At 41.3% G+C, this 19,867-nt stretch overlaps 1 protein-coding gene across 10 annotated transcripts in view; it reads left to right on the plus strand.

Annotated features, from left to right (window-relative positions):
- RERE (arginine-glutamic acid dipeptide repeats) overlaps positions 1–19,867 on the plus strand; it is a 498,733-nt gene that overhangs the window by 469,079 nt on the left and 9,787 nt on the right. For 9 of the 10 annotated variants that reach the window (XM_077458063.1, XM_077458062.1, XM_077458064.1 and 6 more), the window contains 8 exons: positions 3,556–3,648; positions 3,757–3,956; positions 4,849–5,010; positions 5,180–5,293; positions 7,342–8,705; positions 10,946–11,168; positions 11,607–12,321; positions 14,258–14,329. In XM_077458063.1, coding sequence (XP_077314189.1) covers positions 3,556–3,648; positions 3,757–3,956; positions 4,849–5,010; positions 5,180–5,293; positions 7,342–8,705; positions 10,946–11,168; positions 11,607–12,321; positions 14,258–14,329 — 2,943 coding nt within the window. The remainder of the gene's footprint in view (positions 1–3,555; positions 3,649–3,756; positions 3,957–4,848; positions 5,011–5,179; positions 5,294–7,341; positions 8,706–10,945; positions 11,169–11,606; positions 12,322–14,257; positions 14,330–19,867) is intronic. The other variant, XM_077458066.1, reaches the window with a different exon arrangement.

Raw genomic sequence — 19,867 nt, forward strand, 5'->3', positions numbered from 1 at the left:
AGATGACCACTGCCTTGCTAAAGAAGCTGAGGGTAAAGGGGATGGACTGGTCAAGCATGTCTCTAGACCTAAACCCTATTGAGCATCTGTGGGGCATTCTCAAACGAAAGGTGGAGGAGCGCAAGGTCTCTAACATCCACCAGCTCCGTGATGTCATCATGGAGGAGTGGTGAGGACTCCAGTGGCAACCTGTGAAGCTCTGGTGAACTCCATGCCCCAGAGGGTTACGGCAGTGCTGGAAAATAATGGTGGCCACTCAAAATATTGACACCTTGGGCTCAATTTGGACATTTTCACTTGGGGGTATACACACGTTTGTTGCCAGTGGTTTAGAAATTAATTGCTGTGTGTTGAGTTATTTTGAGGGGACAGCAAATTTACACTGTTATACAAGCTGTACACTCACTACTTTACATTGTGGCAAAGTGTCATTTCTTCAGTATTGTCACGTGAAAAGTTAAGATATAAAATGTTTACAAAAATGTGAGGGGTGTACTCACTTTTGTGAGATACTGTATATATGAGAGAGATATTGATTAGAATTTGTGTAGTGTGCCTGCAGCTCTAAATATTTCTGGCTATTTTTTATCCCACAATCGAATTTGTTATGTAGCATTAGCCAATCAGATTTCAGTTTACTGCATTTTGATTGTTTAAATCATCAGTTTATGATATCAGTTATGTAAATACCACTAGAAATGTCAAGAGGAAGAGCAGTTCTCAAGATCAGTCTTTATTTTTGGTTTATAGTGCAGTATGTGAGATATGAAAGGACAGTTCTGGTTGCTATAGGCAACAAGCACTATTCTTTCTTCAGAAACTTGGCCATAAGGCTGCTTTATATACTGAGACTCTTATGCCCCGTACACACGATGGGACTTTCCAACAACAAAACCGTGTATTTGTGTTTGAAGGCTGTTGGCTGCAACTTGTCTTGCATACACACGGTCACACAAATGTTGGACAACAATTACGAACGTTGTGACGTACAAGACGTATGTGATGTCTCCATTACGAACGCTGATGCATTTCCGGCTCGTACTTGATTCTGAGCATGCGTGGACTTGTGTCCGACAGACTTGTGTACATACGATCGGAAAGTCCAACAACAAACATTTGTTGGAGGAAAATTTGAGAACCTGCTAGCCAACATTTGTTGGCAGAAAGTCTGACAACAAATGTTCGATGAAGCATAGACACCATCGGACTTTCCGCCTACAAGCTCACATCCAACATTTGTTGTCGGAAGATCCGATCGTGTGTACGGGGCATTAGAGTACCAGTCTGGATTGAGCTAATATACAAATCTTTATAGTTATAAAGGAAGTGTATAGCGTATGATTTCTTTATGTTCAATGAACAATATCTCACCGTTTATCATGTTGTATTTATAATATCTGTTATTTCTCATAGACAGTAAAGCTCGTCTTTGTATGTGAGATTATAAATCGGTTTCTTTTTACTGTATTCGCTAACCATTGAAATTCCTTTTTTGAAATTTTTATGATGTTTCCATCATAAAGGTGAAAGGCGGTGTGAAGTTATATTTCTTGTTTTAACGTTTGAGGGAGACCTCAACTTCTACAGATCTGCCTTCCTTTTCATTGGCCAATGGTTTCAGTAGTCCTAAGCTTGTTAGCTTTTATACTTTCAATTCTGTATTCTTGGCCTTTTGTTTATGAATGTGCGTTAATAGTGCTAGATTTTGTGCAAATAAGTCCAGTGAAGGTGTATTATTTAAGATACAATAATTCATGCATGCTCGGCCTATAAATCGTTTTTAGTTTTTCCAAACCATTTTATGGCTAGCCTAACACTTAACAATCTGCCTTCATTGGCTCACTTAGTCACAGCTGTTGAAAGCTGAATGTTGTTGATTGGATACCAATGGTGTTGCTGTACTTTTTTTTTTTTTGCATGGGCTATAATAAGAATGACAGATGTGCATCTGTTCATGAATTACTAAAAGTAGTGCTTGCTGAATGATTAGTTGTAGAACCGAAGATGCTAGTTGGCTCCTAAAAACATTTATTACACTATCTGGTACCTTCCGATCAGGTCAGGCTGAAAAATTGACAGGCAGGTTTTTTTCTGAAAGAGGCCTAACCTCTCACTTAACCACCTCCCGTCCCCAGCCCTCCACTGTCCCTACCTTTCCCCTTATTTCTGCCACTCCGATGTCTTCTACAAGTCCTCCTAAAGCTGACTGTACACTAGAATTATTTCATTAAAAAAATTTTGATTTTCAGAATTAATTGTTAGTGATCTACTAGTGCAGTGATGGCGAACCTTGGCACCCCAGATGTTTTGGAACTACATTTCCCATGATGCTCCACTACACCTCAGAGTGCCAGAGCATCATGGGAAATGTAGTTCTAAAACATCTGGGGTGCCAAGGTTCGCCATCACTGTACTAGTGTATGGTCAGTTTAAAGGGATGTTAAACTCTGGCTTACGAAAAAGTATATTCAAAAATGTATTCATAACTCAAAGTATCTTCTATTGCTCACAACCGCTTTCAAATTAAGCCCGTACACATGAACAGAAAATGGTACGAAACATGACCACTTTCAAAGTGATCGTACGATAATCGGATCGTTAGTACAGCTCTTTTGAGAGCCGATTATAACATTTCATCCGATATTATCTGATCGGACTTTAGTTCATTTTTACAAATTTTTTTTCTTACAATGCCAAATCGGACGGTTTTCATTTAATCAGTATAGCTGTTGTTCGAAAAGGCAATAAAAATGCATTACAACACATTACAAACTTCCGAATTATTATTCTGTCATACGAGAATTTTTGCGACTTTAGTAAACTCTTCAGGTCCATCTGAGATTAGCATGCAAAAAAAAAAAAAAAAAAAACCAGACCATCATTCATCCGATAATCTCATTGTGTGTACCAGGCATTACTTTTTTATAAAACAAATTTGCACTACTTGTTCCAAACAAAAGCAAGTTGGGAAAAGGAGAGGTTTAAGAGCCCACAGAGTATGTTATACAAGATAGAAAAGCATAGAAAGAAACAATTTTGTGGAAATTAGATTATTGGGCCGTTACGTAGTGGATGTGTTTTGGAAATTTCTATGGGATAAAAGAAAATGTATTTAGTGTACTTGTGCTGTGCTAGCTACACCACCCCAATGTGACATTATTCATCCTGACAATTGACAAAGAGCTGTGCATAAAGCAAGAGCGAACAGTGCACGGTGCCCAGGTGACGGCAAGGGAGAGGGTGCCTTCTACATAATAGTGGGGGGTATTTCAGTTGCCCCCTTCCCTTGAGCTCTGATCAGTGAACATTGTATTTTGGTAATTCGCACTGGTCTCTGCACTTTTTCTGTTTTGCTTTATTAAATAAGATCATTTTATTTTATCTTCTGTTGTAGTATTTCTGTGCCTTACCAGTATTGTATAATGCATTCACACAATTTAAGAGAAGAAAATAAGTGAGCTTACAGAACTAGGCGGTCACTTGAAGTGTTGACAATTTTTGTATTCAACATTTATCTCTTTTTCATTCTGTGTGTTTTCTTTTTCTTTTTCCTAGTGGACCTGAGCTCAGCCAGTGAAGATGACTTTGACAGTGAGGACAGCGAGCAGGAGTTGAAGGGTTATGCATGTCGCCACTGCTTCAGCACTAGTATGTAATCTGTTTAAACCTTTTCAGCTAGAGTCTGGAAATTTCATGTATACAGAGCAAGTGCTGCTTACGTTCTGGTCTGACGCCACTTATGTTCTCTTACTGCAGCTTCTAAGGACTGGCACCACGGGGGTCGGGAAAACATTCTACTTTGCACTGACTGCCGAATTCATTTTAAGAAATACGGAGAGTTACCCCCCATTGAAAAGCCTGTGGATCCCCCGCCATTTATGTTTAAACCTGTCAAGGAGGAAGAAGATGGTCTGAATGGAAAGCATAGCATGAGAACTCGGAGGAGCAGAGGCTCGGTATGCTAGCCTTTTATGTTGTCACCTGTGCTTGGTTTAGCTTAGATATGTGTGCACTGCATATATATTGTAGAGAAGTGTTAAAAAAAAGTTACACTATTCCAATCCTAAAAGGCTAGGTTACAGTTTAGCAGCATTCAACTGTTTTATATGATAAATGAAAGCCGAGCTGCATTTTATTAGTTGTACAGTAGTGCACCAAGGTCTTATATTTGACTAAAGGCTAAAATGGACAAATTAGGAAATCAAACCCTTTTAGAAGCAGTAGCAATATGAGGGTCAATGTAAAAATAAGAGCGAAGATTTCTTTCAGTGTGTACAAACGTTCCTTTGAATACTTCTCAAGGCATAAGTTCACACTTGCAAAAATTCTAAATGCTAATGCAAACTAACACACCTATAGCATTGACACTGTTTTTGGCATGTTTAAGGCATGTTCAAAAAGACAAAAACACCCCAGACCCCAGTTGCTTACATACATTCATTCCATAGATACATCCTCCTCTGTTTCCAGCCCATCCAACAAAAATCCATTTCGAGTGCGCCACCTCTGTGCCCTGGGTCCCCGTTGATTTGAATGAGGCTGTATATCAAGACTTGAGATCCTTGTTTTAGGGCCCCAATCAAGTAAATAAAGTCCCAGTGCCTAGGGGCAGATTCTGGGGTGCAGAGGGAGTAGCAGTGTTGTCTAGCTTAGGTGGGTTTATCAATAATATATAGGTACAGCTGTCCTGTAATTGGTAGCTGTAAAATCTGTTTTGTTCCTTCCTTTTTGGATAGGGTCTTGGTCAGTTTGGGGGTAAAAAAAAAATTTTAGTATCTGGACAAAAAGCTTCCCTCTTCACTTTTGCAAACTCATCTCTGTCATATGCTTGTTTCTCCTGCCAAATAGATGTCTACGCTACGCAGTGGACGAAAGAAACAGACTGCAAGTCCAGACGGCAGAGTTTCCCCCATAAATGAAGACATCCGTTCCAGTGGCCGAAACTCTCCAAGCGCTGCCAGCACATCCAGTAATGACAGCAAAGCGGAGTCCCTAAAGAAACCATCGAAGGCAAGTAGCAATTAACAAGTCAGATCGGGCTGTTAATTCAGTATAATTTACCTAAAGATGAGCTGTGGCTCTAAGTTACTGTTCCATATGGTAGCAAATTTACAATGTATAATATGGCTTCCCTGCTGCATTTCACTTTAATGTTTAACATGCTCCTTTTTTGCTGCAGAAAATTAAAGAGGAGCCCTCATCCCCAATGAAAAGTGCCAAACGTCAGAGGGAAAAACCAGCATCTGACACCGAGGAGGCTGACAGGACCACAGTAAAGAAATCCAAAACACAGGTGATTTGCCTTTCATACTCTACTAGGCGACCATTTTTAATTTTTCTGCTACTGTTTAAAGGCTACCTTTTACAAGTTGGCAAATTATGCATTTTCATCCTCTTGAGATTCAAAAGTATGTAAGTTAGGGTGCTACTGAAATTCTTTTAGAGTTGCACGTGTATTTGTGGTATGTCAGTCATTTTAAAGGCTCTCTCAACATTTGAACATGGATAAAAGCAACCTGGTGCATCCAGGTTATTGTATTACTGCGCAGTGGTGGTACTTTATAATTCCTGTGTTCAGGTGCTTCCGTGGCTACACAGTCATCTTTAATCTGCTTATAATTACTAGCCTCAGAAGTATAAAATTTGAGAACTTGTGATTCTAAGGCCCCTTTCACACGACAAGCCCGCTCGGATCCGCCTGTCCATTTTTCAGGCAGATCCAAGCGGGCCACCCATTGACTGACTCCTATGGGCTGGCCATGCGTTCAGCTCAAGACAGACGTATGGAGATACGTTCAGCCATCCGTCTGGCGGATCGCATAAGATCTGATGGAAACGGACATGTTGTCCATTTTTGTCCGCTCTCCCCATAAGAATCGGCAGGACTCTGACAGATCCCTCCCCGTTCAGTGAGCAGAGACAGACCTGTCATGCACCGGCTCAGTGGAGATCAACTGAGCAGACTCCGTTGAGCGGATCTGTCCTTGTGTGAAAAGGGCTTTAAGGCAATATATAGATTTTATTTTAAATAATAAACATGTCATATTTACCTCCTCTGTACAATGGCTTTGCACAAAGCAGCCCTGGTCCTCCTCTTCTGGGGTTCCTCATCTGTGCTCCTGGCTCCTCCCTTTGCCGAGTGCCCCCATAGCAAGCTGCTTGCTCTGGGGGTATGGTGCGTGCTCACTCCCGAGCCAACTCTGTGTGCCCTGGCCAGTTCTCTCCTCGTTGGCTGTTATTGACAGCAGGAGCCAATGGCTCCCACTGATGCCTCACTGTCCAATGAAGAGAGATGCTGCTCTCGTGTACGTTGCTGGATCGAGATCAGGCTCGGGTAAGTATTTATGGGGGGGGGGGGGGGGGGCTGCATGCAGAAGGTTTTTTACCTTTTAGCAAGTATTTTATAAGCATATTCAGAGATCAACTCTGTAAGAGGTTGTCATAGTGGACCTATCAGTATCTTTACAAATCTGAATTAATTAGTTCCTGACAAGTTATACTGCGCAGCAACAAAATAGTTAATTATACACCATTAGGAAATAGTCCCTGAGCTTTAGTCAAATGACTTCATCCAAGCCTAAACAATCCCGTCATATGTCGGCATTTGAAAAGCGTCTCCAATGATAACTGTTGTATTTGAGTAAGTGACCTGTGTGATTTAGCATGCAACCAAGAACATAGACTACTGATTTTAATGTCTAATAAAATATGGTAAAAAAATAATCATCTTAAAGCGGAGGTTCACACAAAAATTGAACCTCCGCTTTTCAGAACCCTCCGGTGTCACATTTGGCACCTTTCAGGGGGGAGGGGGGTGCAGATACCTGTCTAAGACAGGTATTTGCACGCACTTCCAGGCATAGACTCCCACGGGTGTCTATGCCTCTTCCCGTCCCACCACTCTGTCTGCTGGGACATGCCCAGGTCCCAGAGACAGCAGGGACCATTCGAATTGCGCTGCGCGACTCGCGCATGCGCAGTAGGGGACTGGGAAGTGAAGCCGCAAGGCTTCATTTCCTGACTCCCTTACCGATGATGGCGGCGGCAGCATCCGAGGGCCGAGCGATGGTTCGGCCTTTAGGTGCCGACATCGCTGGACCCTGGGAAAGGTGAGTGTCCTTATTTTAAAAGTCAGAAGCTGCAGTATTTTCTGACTTTTAGAAAAAAAAAATTGCGGGACTCCCGCTTTAAATAAGCCACCATGACTCGCTTATCAGAACTTCAGATTGTCTTGTTAAACACAATACGGCTTTTAAACTTTAAAAGTTTATTTTTTAACATTACAGTTCTTCTTTTGATGTGAAATTTAATTCCTAAACTAACTTATTGTGTCTTCTATAGGAGATCAGTCGGCCAAACTCCCCATCAGAAGGGGAGGGTGAAGGAGAAGGAGAAGGTGAAGGTGAAAGCTCAGATAGCCGAAGTGTTAATGATGAAGGCAGCAGTGATCCTAAGGACATTGACCAGGATAATCGCAGCACATCTCCCAGTATTCCTAGTCCCCAAGATAATGAGAGCGACTCCGACTCCTCAGCCCAACAACAAATGCTTCAACCTCCAAGTGGAACTCCAGCAATGATTCCTCCTGCTGTATCTCCAGGGCCTCTTCCAGCTATTGCTCCTCTGCCACACAGCATTGTTCCTGCTCAAATATCACCTTCTCCATCAATACCTCCTTCCCAGCCTCCACAACCCCCATCTCTCTCACTTGTTCAGGCGCCAGTTTTGCACCCTCAAAGACTTCCCTCTCCACACCCAGCAATACAGCCTATTGCAGGGTCACAAGGAGAGCCACAGCCTCCAGTACCTACTCAAATACACCCACAGTCACCTCATCATGGACCATTAGCTTCTTTGCCACACAACATGCCACCACAACCCATTTTACAGTATCCATGTTCTTCACCACCTCAGCCCTGCCCAGCTCAGGTCTCTCCAGTGCCACAAATCCCATCTCATAATTTTCCTCTTAGTACTCAGGGTCCACCAATTGCTCCTCAACCTGCTCTGCAATCACCACCTCAGCCTTCGCGTGAGCAGCCTTTACCCCAAGCCCCCATTACCATGCCTCATATCAAACCTCCTCCCACCACTCCTATTCAGCAAACTCCTGCACAGACCCATAAACATCCTCCCCACTTACAAGGGCCATCTCCGTTCTCCCTTAACTCCAACTTACCACCACCTCCTGCTCTTAAGCCACTTAGTTCACTACCTGCTCATCATCCTCCTTCTGCCCATCCACCTCCTTTGCAGCTTATGCCTCAGAGTCAGCAACTTCAGGCCACAGCAGCACAACCACCAGTCCTGACTCAAAGCCAAAGTCTTCCCCAAACACCGGGGCACCCTCAGTCAGGTCTTCATCCCTTACCTCCTCAGCCTTCCTTCTCCCAGCACTCATTTGTGCCTGGAGGCCCACCATCTATAACTCCTCCTACCTGTGCTCCTGTTCCTACCCCATCATCCTTGCCATCACCATCTCAAAATCTTCAGCCACCCTTACCTGTTACAACTTCTGCTGCTTCCACTGTCTGCATTCCTGTGGTATCGCCATCTCCCATTCCACCTCCTCTGCCACCAATTCAGATCAAAGAAGAGGTACTGGATGAAATTGATGAGCCTGAAAGTCCTCCACTGCCTCCTCGAAGTCCATCACCAGAACCCACCGTGGTTGATGTTCCCAGTCATGCCAGTCAGTCTGCAAGGTACTATTGCAGGATGCTTGTTTTATGGAAAATGTCTACATGTTTATCATTCCAGTTACTAATCATAATTTGTTTCCACTAATCAGAAGTGAAAGTAGTGTAGCTTTGTTTGACCTTTTTTAATGATGTCAGTCACTAATGAACAGCTATGATTTATTTAAAAATGTCTACATGCATGATATTGAAGCAGAGCTAAAAAGAAAAATTACTAAAGGATTCCTTTAATATTCATTCTCGGTCTTGGAGAAAACAATATGTTGTGAAAGATGAAGGTAGGCATTACATATTGGATGAGTATAACATACAATTATGTTCTGTTATTATTATTATACAGGATTTATATAGCGCCAACAGATTGCGCAGCGCTTAACAAAATGAAGCAGACAGTTACATTACAATTTGGTACAAGAGGAATCTGAGGGCCCTGCTTGTTAGAGCTTACAATCTAGGAGGGAGGGTCAATTGATAGAAATGGTAATAGCTGTGTGGGATGAGCTGATGTTGAAAGTAAAACAGTGTATTAGACGCAGGATAAGCTTCTTCAAAGAGAAGTGTTTTCAGGATCATCTATAGATGGATAGATCAGAGGACAGTCGGACAGTTTGGGGTAGGAGGTTCCAAAAAATGGCAAAAGCTCTGGAGAAATCCTGGAGGCGAGCATGGGGAGAGGTGACGAGAGCTAGAGAGCAGGAGGTCACTAGGTTAGTGATGTAGCTTGGGGCAGAGTTGTGGATGGCTTTGTAAATTGTTGTTACTACTTTGAATTTTATTCGTTGAGTGAGTGGAAGCCAGTTCAGGGATTGGCAGAGAGGGATGGAGGATACTTAATGGTTGATAAAGTGGATGAATCTTGCAGCAGCATTCATTATGGACTGAAGAAGAGATAGTGTAGGTAAAGGTAATCCAATGAGGAGCAAGTATAACCAGGGCGTGAATTAGAAGCTTGGTGGTGTCATTGGTTAAAAAGGGGAGTATTCTAGAGATGTCGCGGAGGCTAAGGCGGCACGATTTGGACAGGGATTGGATGTGGGCTTAAAAGGACAGTTCAGAGTCTAGGGTTACACCTAGCACTCTGGCACGTGGGGACAGACTGATAGTTGTGCCATTGGCTCTTGACAGAGGAGTCAGGGGAAGGGGCATGTGGGGGAGGAAATATTATGAGCTCAGTTTTAAATAGATTCAGTTTGAGGAAGTGGTGTGACATCCAAGCTGATATGTCTGTTAGTAAATCAGTGATGTGTGAGGAGACTGATAGAGTGAGCTGAGGGGTAGAGAGATAGATTTAGGTGTCATCGGCATATAAATTGTAGCAGAAGCCATGGGAGGCTATCAGCTGACCCAGGGAGCATGTGTAGATCAAGAATAGTAGAGGTCCAAGGACAGAGCCTTGGGGGACCCCAACAGTAAGAGGTGTTGGTGAGGAGGAATTGGAGTTGTGACAATGAAGGTGCGGTGAGAAAGAGAAGAATCGAACCAATGGAGTGCACTGCCAGGGATACCAAGCAAATTTAGTTTTTTTGAGGTGGTGGAGCTGTTCAAAGGCAGCGGCGAGGTCCAAGCGTAAGAGTACAGAATAATGACCCTTGGTTTTAGCTGTTAGTAAGTCGTTTGTGAGTTTTAGGAGAGCAGTATGTATCAAGTGCTGTGGATGAAATACAGACTGAAGGGGATCAAAAAGGTTTTTCTCAATGAGGCGTTCGCTCAGTTGGTTGTAGACTAAATGTTCAAGGAGTTTGGAGGCAAAAGGGAGTAAGGCCTTTTTTGGTATGGGAGTGACTAGTGCATGTTTCAGAGCATTGGGGAAGATGCCTGTAGAGAGAGAGAGGTTGAAGATATGCGTTAAAGAGTGTGAGATAGAGTCAGAGTAGTATTTGAGAAGGAACAGGGTACAGTGGGCAGGAGGTTAGGTGAGCGTTAGAAGAAAGTTTGACTTCGAAAGGTTCTTAATGACAGTTGGCTTTTTTTCTTTTCCTACACCAACCTGATATTGATACAATGGGAGCATAATACATTAAGACCAGAAATGGACGGGCCAAACTTGGGGTCTACCTTCATTTTTTGCAGATTTAGGTTTATTAAAATACAAGTGTTTTTAGAAAGCAGTATACTTACTAAAGATTGCATGAAAAAAATAAAGAAAGATCTAAATTTATCAAACACACTATCCATGTACTCCGCCATTTACTTTATCAATCCTTAATCTCTGTCAATAAACTTCAATAATTAATATTTGAATACAGATTTTACAAGCATCTTGATCGTGGTTACAACTCGTGTGCAAGAACTGACCTCTACTTCATCCCACGGGGTGACTCCAAGCTGGCCAAGAAGAGGGAGGAAGCAGCTGAGAAGGCAAAGAGGGAAGCAGAACAAAAGGTCAGAGAGGAGAGAGAACGAGAAAAGGAAAAGGAGAAAGAAAAGGAGAGGGAACGTGAGCGTGAAAGAGAAGCAGAAAGAGCAGCAGTACGTTCTTTTCCGCAATCATATTTTACTCCACATTCAAGATGCAGAAAAACATTTTTTTCCTTTTACCTTGCTGGATATTAATCTTAGAATGCCGTAATCCCAACCACTTATTTTCTTATATATTATCATTATTTTATATTTACAGGTTTGTGGTCAAAATGGTCAGTTAATCTTTTTATGTGACCCAACCGGTCAGTTTTCAACTGTCTTTGGTCCCTAAACAGTTATTTAAAAATAGAATCTCATCCGCTGGCTATTTAAAGTAATCCAGGGATACCGGCTGTCCCCAATGAACCACATGTTTGGGATGTTACTTATTGATTGTGCACCCCATTTAAAAAATTACGGCAGAGCTAATGTAGGCAAATTGTATTTCTATGTTATAACTTTTCAGTGTTTCTCATCTGTGCCATTTATCTAAATTTCTTCATACAGAAGGCTTGCAGTTCTCATGAAGGTCGCCTTGGAGAGTCTCAGATCGGAGGCCCAGCTCACATTCGACCATCTTTTGAGCCTCCAACAACCATAGCCGCTGTCCCCCCTTATATTGGGCCAGATACACCTGCTCTACGTACACTAAGTGAATATGCTCGACCGCACGTCATGTCACCCACCAATCGCAATCATCCCTTTTTTGTCCCTCTTAATCCCAATGACCCTCTCTTGGCCTACCATATGCCAGGCTTGTATAATATGGACCCTACAATGCGTGAGCGGGAATTGCGTGAGCGGGAACTGAGGGAACGTGAACTACGGGAGAGGGAGCTACGGGAGAGGATGAAACCTGGCTTTGAGGTTAAACCCCCTGAGCTGGACCAACTTCACCCTGCTGCTAACCCCATGGAACATTTTGCTAGACATGGTGCGCTTACCATCCCCTCATCGGCAGGACCACATCCTTTTGCTGCTTTTCATCCCGGCCTAAACCACCTGGAGAGAGAAAGACTGGCCTTGGCAGGACCACAACTACGGCCAGAAATGACTTATCCTGAGAGACTGGCAGCCGAACGAATACATGCAGAACGAATGGCATCACTTGCTAATGATCCCTTAGCCCGGCTACAGATGTTCAACGTCACACCTCACCACCACCAACACTCGCACATACATTCACACCTCCATCTTCATCAGCAGGACCCATTGCATCAAGGTGAGTCATCTAATTAATTAATGGGGGAGGTAAAGAAGGGGGAATCCCAGAAAAAGAGGGAACCTTGTCCTAGTAAAAGATTGTTTTTTGTTTTTTTTTTTACTTCTGTGGGGAAGTTTACCTCATTTTCAATAACATACCAGTAAGTTCTACAAGAATGGAGAAAGTTTTATATGTGGATGTGTCATAAAAAAAACAAATCCGTGTTGATTCTTGTTTTGTAACTAGTAAAAGGGAGGATGGAATGTAGTCCATTTGGGCAGGACCTCCACTGTTTAATTCTTCCATTCTTATAGGATGCTATGGGGAGGAAACAGGTAAACTTTCTCAACCAAGTACAGGCTGAACCTTTCAAAACAGTCCTGGCTTTCCTTGTCTGACCTGTCAGTGAATATTTAAAAATTCCTGCAGTCCTTTCAAAGTGACTTGGATTCTAATGAGCTGGCTGCTGTTCAGTTAGCAATGATACAAACAAAACGCTTATAGATATAATTGGAAGTGGTTTTGTTCCTTTAACACTATTCCTTAAAGACCTTTTTATTTTAAGCTGTTTTAATGGCCATCTCTGCAAGATTTTAATGACATATAGTTTCGATTGATGTTCTAGTTGGGTTGTAAATCAGCAAGCTTGTGTTTTCATATTTGGTCTAATCGTGGTATTCAAGAGTATTGCATATATTTAAAACCGTATAAACAATGCTGTAAGTTATTGTCCTGTTTTGCAGTAAGATGGTTTTAGTTGATTTTTTTATTTTTTTTTATTGATATTGATTGATCTATGTTCTAAGAATCAGCATCCATAAATGCTTTATTAAATTAGACATATCTAATCCCTGAATCTGATGCTGTTTTTGTAACATTGGTTGTTACATTGTTAGGGGAATCGCATACACTGACATGGCCAGAAATCTAAATAAAGTTTGTCTAGCAGTCAAATATCAGGAACTGCTTTCTTGTGTCATAACTGGTTTTCTATTGTTGTCCCTTTAGTAAGTCAGAACAGTTCTTTGTTTCGGCAAGGCAGTTTCTGTGTGTCTTTGTTGTGCTTTCCTTCTTATATAAAACTAGTGTTCAAAGTTGAATTAGGCTAGAGAACTTCCCTTTTCTACTATAATACATTATGCTTGACTTGTGTTTTGGCTGAGTATTAATATGGCCTCAACAGCAATTAATATTCCTTCCCTCACTTCTAAATTACTCTCTTATATTCCCAAAGTCAGACCAGCAACACAACAGGATTTACACTGATCTTGCTACCACCAAATCTAGAGCCGAAGTCATAGCTTTGTCTATTTTTGCAGAAAGCACTAGAAAATGACTGTTGGCCTCTTAGTATTTGCTCCTGGCTATGGAGAGAACTTCTCTTTTTTACCACATTGTATCGATTAGGTGCAATGTAGAATTGCTCAAGCATGATAATCTGTAAGGATTGAGTTAGGCTTTTTTGCAACAATATTTGGCATGTGTATGAGCCACCAGTTTTCCCGTTGGATGGTTAATTTGGACAGGGTGAGATCCTATCTATCAAGGGCTGCATCCACTGATGCATTGTCCCTTTCTGTCGTAATTGATCATCACTGTAGATGAGTACATTTCTTGTAGGTCAGGTATCTGGCAAAAAAATATATAAGGTCATAATCGGTAAGCATATGAACTAGTTTTCTGAATTTTCACCTACAGCAAGGACATAAAACGTCTCTGTGCAAAATATCATTTGATATCTGGTTTCACCAGAGTCTTGGCTGTTGACCTTTGGCATAAATATATTGTGGCTATGAGCCTTTAAAAAGACTGACAGATCAAACCTAGGGTGGCTCAGCTCACTTCCTGGCCAGATCAGCCTGTTATTTTGGTAGCATCTAAAATCAATTTGTAATACATCTGTGTGATGTTGTGAAGACGGGAGGCATCTTACGATATTATGTGTTTTCAATAGACTGCTGCTGTAACTCTAAGTCTTGGCCGGGCGTGGCTGAAAACGGGACATGTGTTCCAGTCCACTTTCCTGGTAAATAAATGCAACCATTAAAAAAAAAAAAAAAAAAGAGAGAAGAAGGACTCGGGAGACCGGGATTATCTTCCAAAAAGCGAGTCCCAGATTAAAAAATTGAATATTAGAGTTATTGTATGTATTTAGCTGTGTTTTGGTTTGGTGTCGATTTTTAAGCTTTAGTTAATCCGGTAACTCCAGACTTGGAGGCAGGTATTAATTTTTTTGTTGCGCTCTCATAAACTTTATACATTTTGTTTATATGTGGCAACTTTAAAGTTTCATTAGTTATGAATACTTTGTACACGAATGCAACCAACAAATGTGACTTGTATGCATTTGTTGTCTCTCTAGGGTGGTAATCTTGTTTGCTCTTCTGGTCTGTTAGATTGGTATTCAATAAAAAAAAGTAAAAAATAAACCTTAATTAAAAATTAAAAATAAAGATACTGGCAAATGGTTGATGGCTTTTGTTTTCCAGTCCACAGTAGGTAAATTAGAAAATTTTGGATGCCATAAATCTGTTTTAATTTTAATCGCACACAGGGATCCCCCGACCTCTTAAAAGAAAAAATCCTTGCAGTGCGTCTTTGCAACAAGATGTCCTCAGTCTTTCAGTTTGAATGACACCCAGTATGACTCAAACCAGCTTACGCTCCCAAGTGTAGGCTGGTTTGAGTACAGTGGCCTTTTTTTTTTCCACAGTGTATGGGTGCAGAGAGCAGCACTGATGTCATTGCATCAGCCCAACTCTGCAAAAATATGGACCACCAAGTCTGGGAAAAATGACCCTGCATTGATTTCTGCTTTATTCCCCTAAGTTGCATATTTAGCAGAGATTTGACCATGTGTAATAACAGACGAGAGTAAATAGATGCTTGTAATTGCTTTCAAAGCGCGATTGCATTTTTTTGCAATCTTGTATAGTTCAGTGAAATCTTACCTGGGAAAAACTTCCAAAAAAGTATTGCCCACAGTCACCACAAGAAGCCTGCTATTACTATTATTAGCAGCAATGTCTCTCTTATGATTTAGTTTTATTACCAAGGCCTGGCTTTCCTAAGCCCTGCCAATAACAAAGTCAGGCCCCCAGGACAAAATGAGACTGGGTCACATAGGTGGCTTTTGTGGCTAATAAACCTTGCATCTTGTAATCTATGTTCTTAAAGGGAACCTGAACTGTGAAAGCTGTACCCAAAAAGGCAAGTCGAGGACAAATAAATAATTACCAGTATGGCCTATAGACTCATTGCAGCCGATCCTTTCCCCTAGGTCTGACTTATTAGGCTTTGTTATGCTCTGTGTATCTGTACAGAGGTAGACATCATGGTAGAATGGCAGGACCTTCCTTTCCCATGTCAGAGATACCCTCTTAATGACTAGTGGTAGAATATTCAAAAAGTCGTAGGTGTGGAAGAAGTAGAAATTCACAGAACAAGGAAATCCTTGCACTGTGGGTCCTCGGATACATCTTCCTGTCCATTAAGGAAACCACGAACAGCACAATAGTGGCATCACAAAATTTTACTTAAATCTTGTGAGACTAGCAATCAGAAGCACAGCACCTTAGGTCAGGGTTTCTCAACTCCAGTCCTCAAGGCGCCTCAACAGGTCATCTTCAGGATTATCCTCAGATGAAACAGCTGTGATGATTACTAAGGCAGTGAAGCTGATCAAATCACCTGTGCAAAATAATGGAAAGCCTGAAAACATGACCTGTAGGGGCGCCTTGAGGACTGGAGTTGAGAAACATTGCCTTAGTTGATCTCACATTGCAAACTTACAGATATGAGACTCAATGAGCATGAATGCCCATGCAAAGCAAATGCACTGTTCTTTTTTCAGGTGGAATTAAAGACAAAAAGTACATTTTCAATGTACTGTTTAGCCCAGATGATAACTTCTAGCTGTTCTCTATAAAATGACATATCTTCACTTTTTGAGTTCAGGTCCACCTTAAGCAGGCTTTAATTTTTAAAAGTGATGGGGTACATGACAGCTGACCTTTTAAGGGTTTAGCAGGCAGGGTTGTCATCCTTATCCATGTTTCAACACCAAGTAAGTCGAACTGAAAGAAGTATGCTGCTGTTCAAATGTCCCAGCTTCAACAACTGCAATATTTTTGCAGATTTAGTGCTTCAATAAATGGACCTTTTGAACAAATTGGTGTAAAGTTTACCTAATTATTGTGACCACCATATTTAGTCTTTGTACACATGTACTGAGCTGTTCAAGTGTTTGTGACTGTATGGGTACAGTTCCTGAATAAGCTGGCATCATTTATGGTTAGGCTATGATTATGATGACCACCTATTCCCCCGTGTATAGTCCAGCTTCATTCCTACTTTCGATGAGCAGTGGGTTTAAGCTAGCCCATATATGGAGTGAATTACCGCCAGTTCCAAGCCAGTATCTCTCAACTGAAAAAACAAAAGAAGTGTGCGAAAAACTGTCAGCCAAATAGTGCCTGCATCCAATCTGACATGTATGGATATTTTGACAACTGTTGAGGCCAGCTGTCAAAACTCAATAGCCCCAGTGCGAGAGTCATCAATCTACACTATGTAGCCTTGATGAAGTAATCAGCTGAACGGAAACAATTTGTATATCGCTAGCCTGACTCTAACCCTGAGACACTGAACAGTACTATATATACATCTTTAAAAAACAAAACAAAAAAACATGGGTATAGAAATCCCTAATTCAAGACTAGAAAATAAATGTGCTGTAATATCTTAATGGTTATTTGGTAAATGGTAAGGATGACCCCTGTCCTTCCCTGAATGGAGTTACCGGATTTTTATATTAAGAATTGTTGGATCTGCCCTGGGCTAATGAGAATAACGCTTTAGTAGTTCAGATTTGCTTGCATTGCTTGGAATGGAGTTGAATGAAGTTGATTATGTACGGAGAGCTAATAAAGCGCAGTGCTTCAGCCACTCAAATTATAGTCCACTTCAGATCACCTGATTTGGCTGCAATCTGGCTGCTGTTTATAGTTGGACATGTTCTGCAGTTTTAGGATTGTGTGCATTAGTGGTCTATCTCATGAAGAAGGAACACTTCTCACCTGTAAGAAAACAGAAGCCTGGGATCTCTTTAAGGGCTCATGTACACAAGCAATTGTTTGATTATATTCAAAAAATGTTTTTTAATAAATTAGTATTTTTATAATGTAGTACCCAATGTCAATCTATCAGAAATAATCCAATCCTCTGGAAAAGTGAAATCTGAGTGGGTTCCTTAAATTACTACATTTTGACCTGCCTTACTATAGAAAACCAAATGGGCTCTGCATTCTCCAGTTAACCCATCATAAAGTTTAGATTATCTTTTTTCATGTTTGAGTATCCTGCAGTGTTTAATTGTTTGTTCTGGGTCTCTGGTATTAGGGAACAGTACCAATTGTCTTGTAGGCACCAAGATCTTCATTCAGTCACATTGGAAAACTGTCTATTTCTTTGCTATTTAGGAAATTTGTTTGTTTCCAGGGTGAATGGTTGTTTATCTTACAACCGTTGTCTCCTTTTTTTTTTTTTTCTTTTTTTTTCTTTTCACCAAAGTGACTAAAGAAGAAATTGCTCCACAGTAACCAATCAGATTCCATATTTTACACTCCAAATGTCATAAAGGACAAAGTTATGGTTACTTTTGTCATCCAGAGCAGTTTTTCTATCAGGCATTTGAATAACAAAGGCCTGCTACTGTATAACGGTACCCCTCCCTTGCTGTAGAGAACTTTAAGATAGGAGTAGGCAAAATGTTTTAGATTTTATTTTATTTTTTTTACCTTAAAGCTTATAAGCCAAATCAGTGATAAAAATAGATGTCGTCGTTCTCTGTTTGCTTTTTAGGGTAATTGTTTTTAGATTTTTCATCCTCTTTGTTACTTCTCCATTCTGTTTTAATATATGTAAATATAGAGTTGATGAAGACTCACTGACATCCCTCGGGGTGATTTATAAAGCTAAACAAAGTGTTTTCTATTAATGGCAACAGCACCATTACCTGCCTTAATTTTAGAACGCAACTGGTATGACTACTACCTTCCCTTTACATTAATTAGTGGCAAGAAGAATATGTGAACCCCTTGGAATAAACAGATTTTCCACCGTTATTTGCAATGAAGTTTGATCTGATCCTCATCTAAAGCCCTGCACACACAGGCCGACTATCAGGCGGCATTGGCCAGTTCTGTATAAACCGTCCAACATTCAGTATGTGTGTACTGTTGCCGGTCCAACAGAAGCTGGTTTCTGTCAAAGGGGCTTGATCAAAAAAAAAGGTCTGCCGACTGGCTCCCGATAAGTGTGCTCAGCCAATGGCTAAGAGTGCTGATCTGAGTGTTCTGGCAGGGGAGGCGTCCCCTGTCAGAGCGTAATAGAACAGCCGGGGAGATCACTGTACTAACATTGGATTGTTAGAACAGCGACTCTCACCTGAGCAGTCAGTTTTTTTGTCATTCAGCCCGCTGGGTTGAAAGAAAAGAAAGCTAGCAGTGTGTTTTTAGGCTTCAGTCACAACAATAGGCAAACACAATGTTCTTAAGCTGATAACACACAAAAAAATTATATTTTCTAGTGTCTTTATTGAAAACGCCCATTAAACATGCACAGTGCTGGAGGAAAATGTAAATGGACCCATAGACTAATTACTTGAAGTGAAATGAGTTTGGAGGCGTGGTTTAGAGACACTCATACATTTTAAGATTGCTGCTCCTTAAGAAGTAACAGTTGATGTGAACCATGCCTCGCAAAAAGCAACTCTCTGAAGACATACGATCAAAACTAGTTACCCTGCATAAGGCTGGAAAGGGGATACAAGATAATCTCAGTGTTTAGGCATCCAGCAGTCGACAGATACATTGTCTATAAATGACAGTTTAGTGCTGTGGCTTCTCTTCCTGGAAGTGGGCACCCAGCTAAGATGACTCCCATGGCACAACACAGAATCCTCGGTGAAGAAAAGAAGAACCCAACAGTAATGGCTAAAACCTTGACGACATTACTGAAACTGGTAAACATCCTTGTTCATGAGTCTACCATACATAAGTCTTTAAACAGGCAAGGGGTCCATGGCAAAACAAATACCATGGAGGAAGCCGTTGCTCCCAAAAATAAAATATTGCTGCCCCCCTGAAGTTTGCCAAAGCGCACATTGGCACACCTCTACGCTACTGGGAAAATGTTTTGTGGACTAATGAAACCAAAGTTTAATTGTTCGAGAAGAATACTCAGTGCTATATATTGTGCAAAAAGACGCAGCTTACCAACATCAAAACTTCATCCCAGCAGTGAAGTATAATGGAGGGAATATCATGGTTTGGGCTTCCTTCGCTGCCTCAGCATCTGCATCATTTGCCATCATAGAGGGGAATATGCATTCATCAAAATATCCTACAGAGTAGTGTCAGAGTGTCCACTGGCTGAAGCTCACACTGACCAGAAGCATTGAAGTAAATCCACCACAGTGGCTTAATCAGAGCCCAGACCTTAACCCCTTAGCGATACTATGGAATGACTTCGAGAGAGTGGTTCACCAGACATCCTGCGAAAG

This window comes from Lithobates pipiens, unplaced genomic scaffold, assembly GCF_037356315.1.
Source record: "Lithobates pipiens isolate NorthernLeopardFrog02 unplaced genomic scaffold, aLitPip1_a1.2 Scaffold_27, whole genome shotgun sequence".
NCBI classification, from domain to species: domain Eukaryota; kingdom Metazoa; phylum Chordata; class Amphibia; order Anura; family Ranidae; genus Lithobates; species Lithobates pipiens.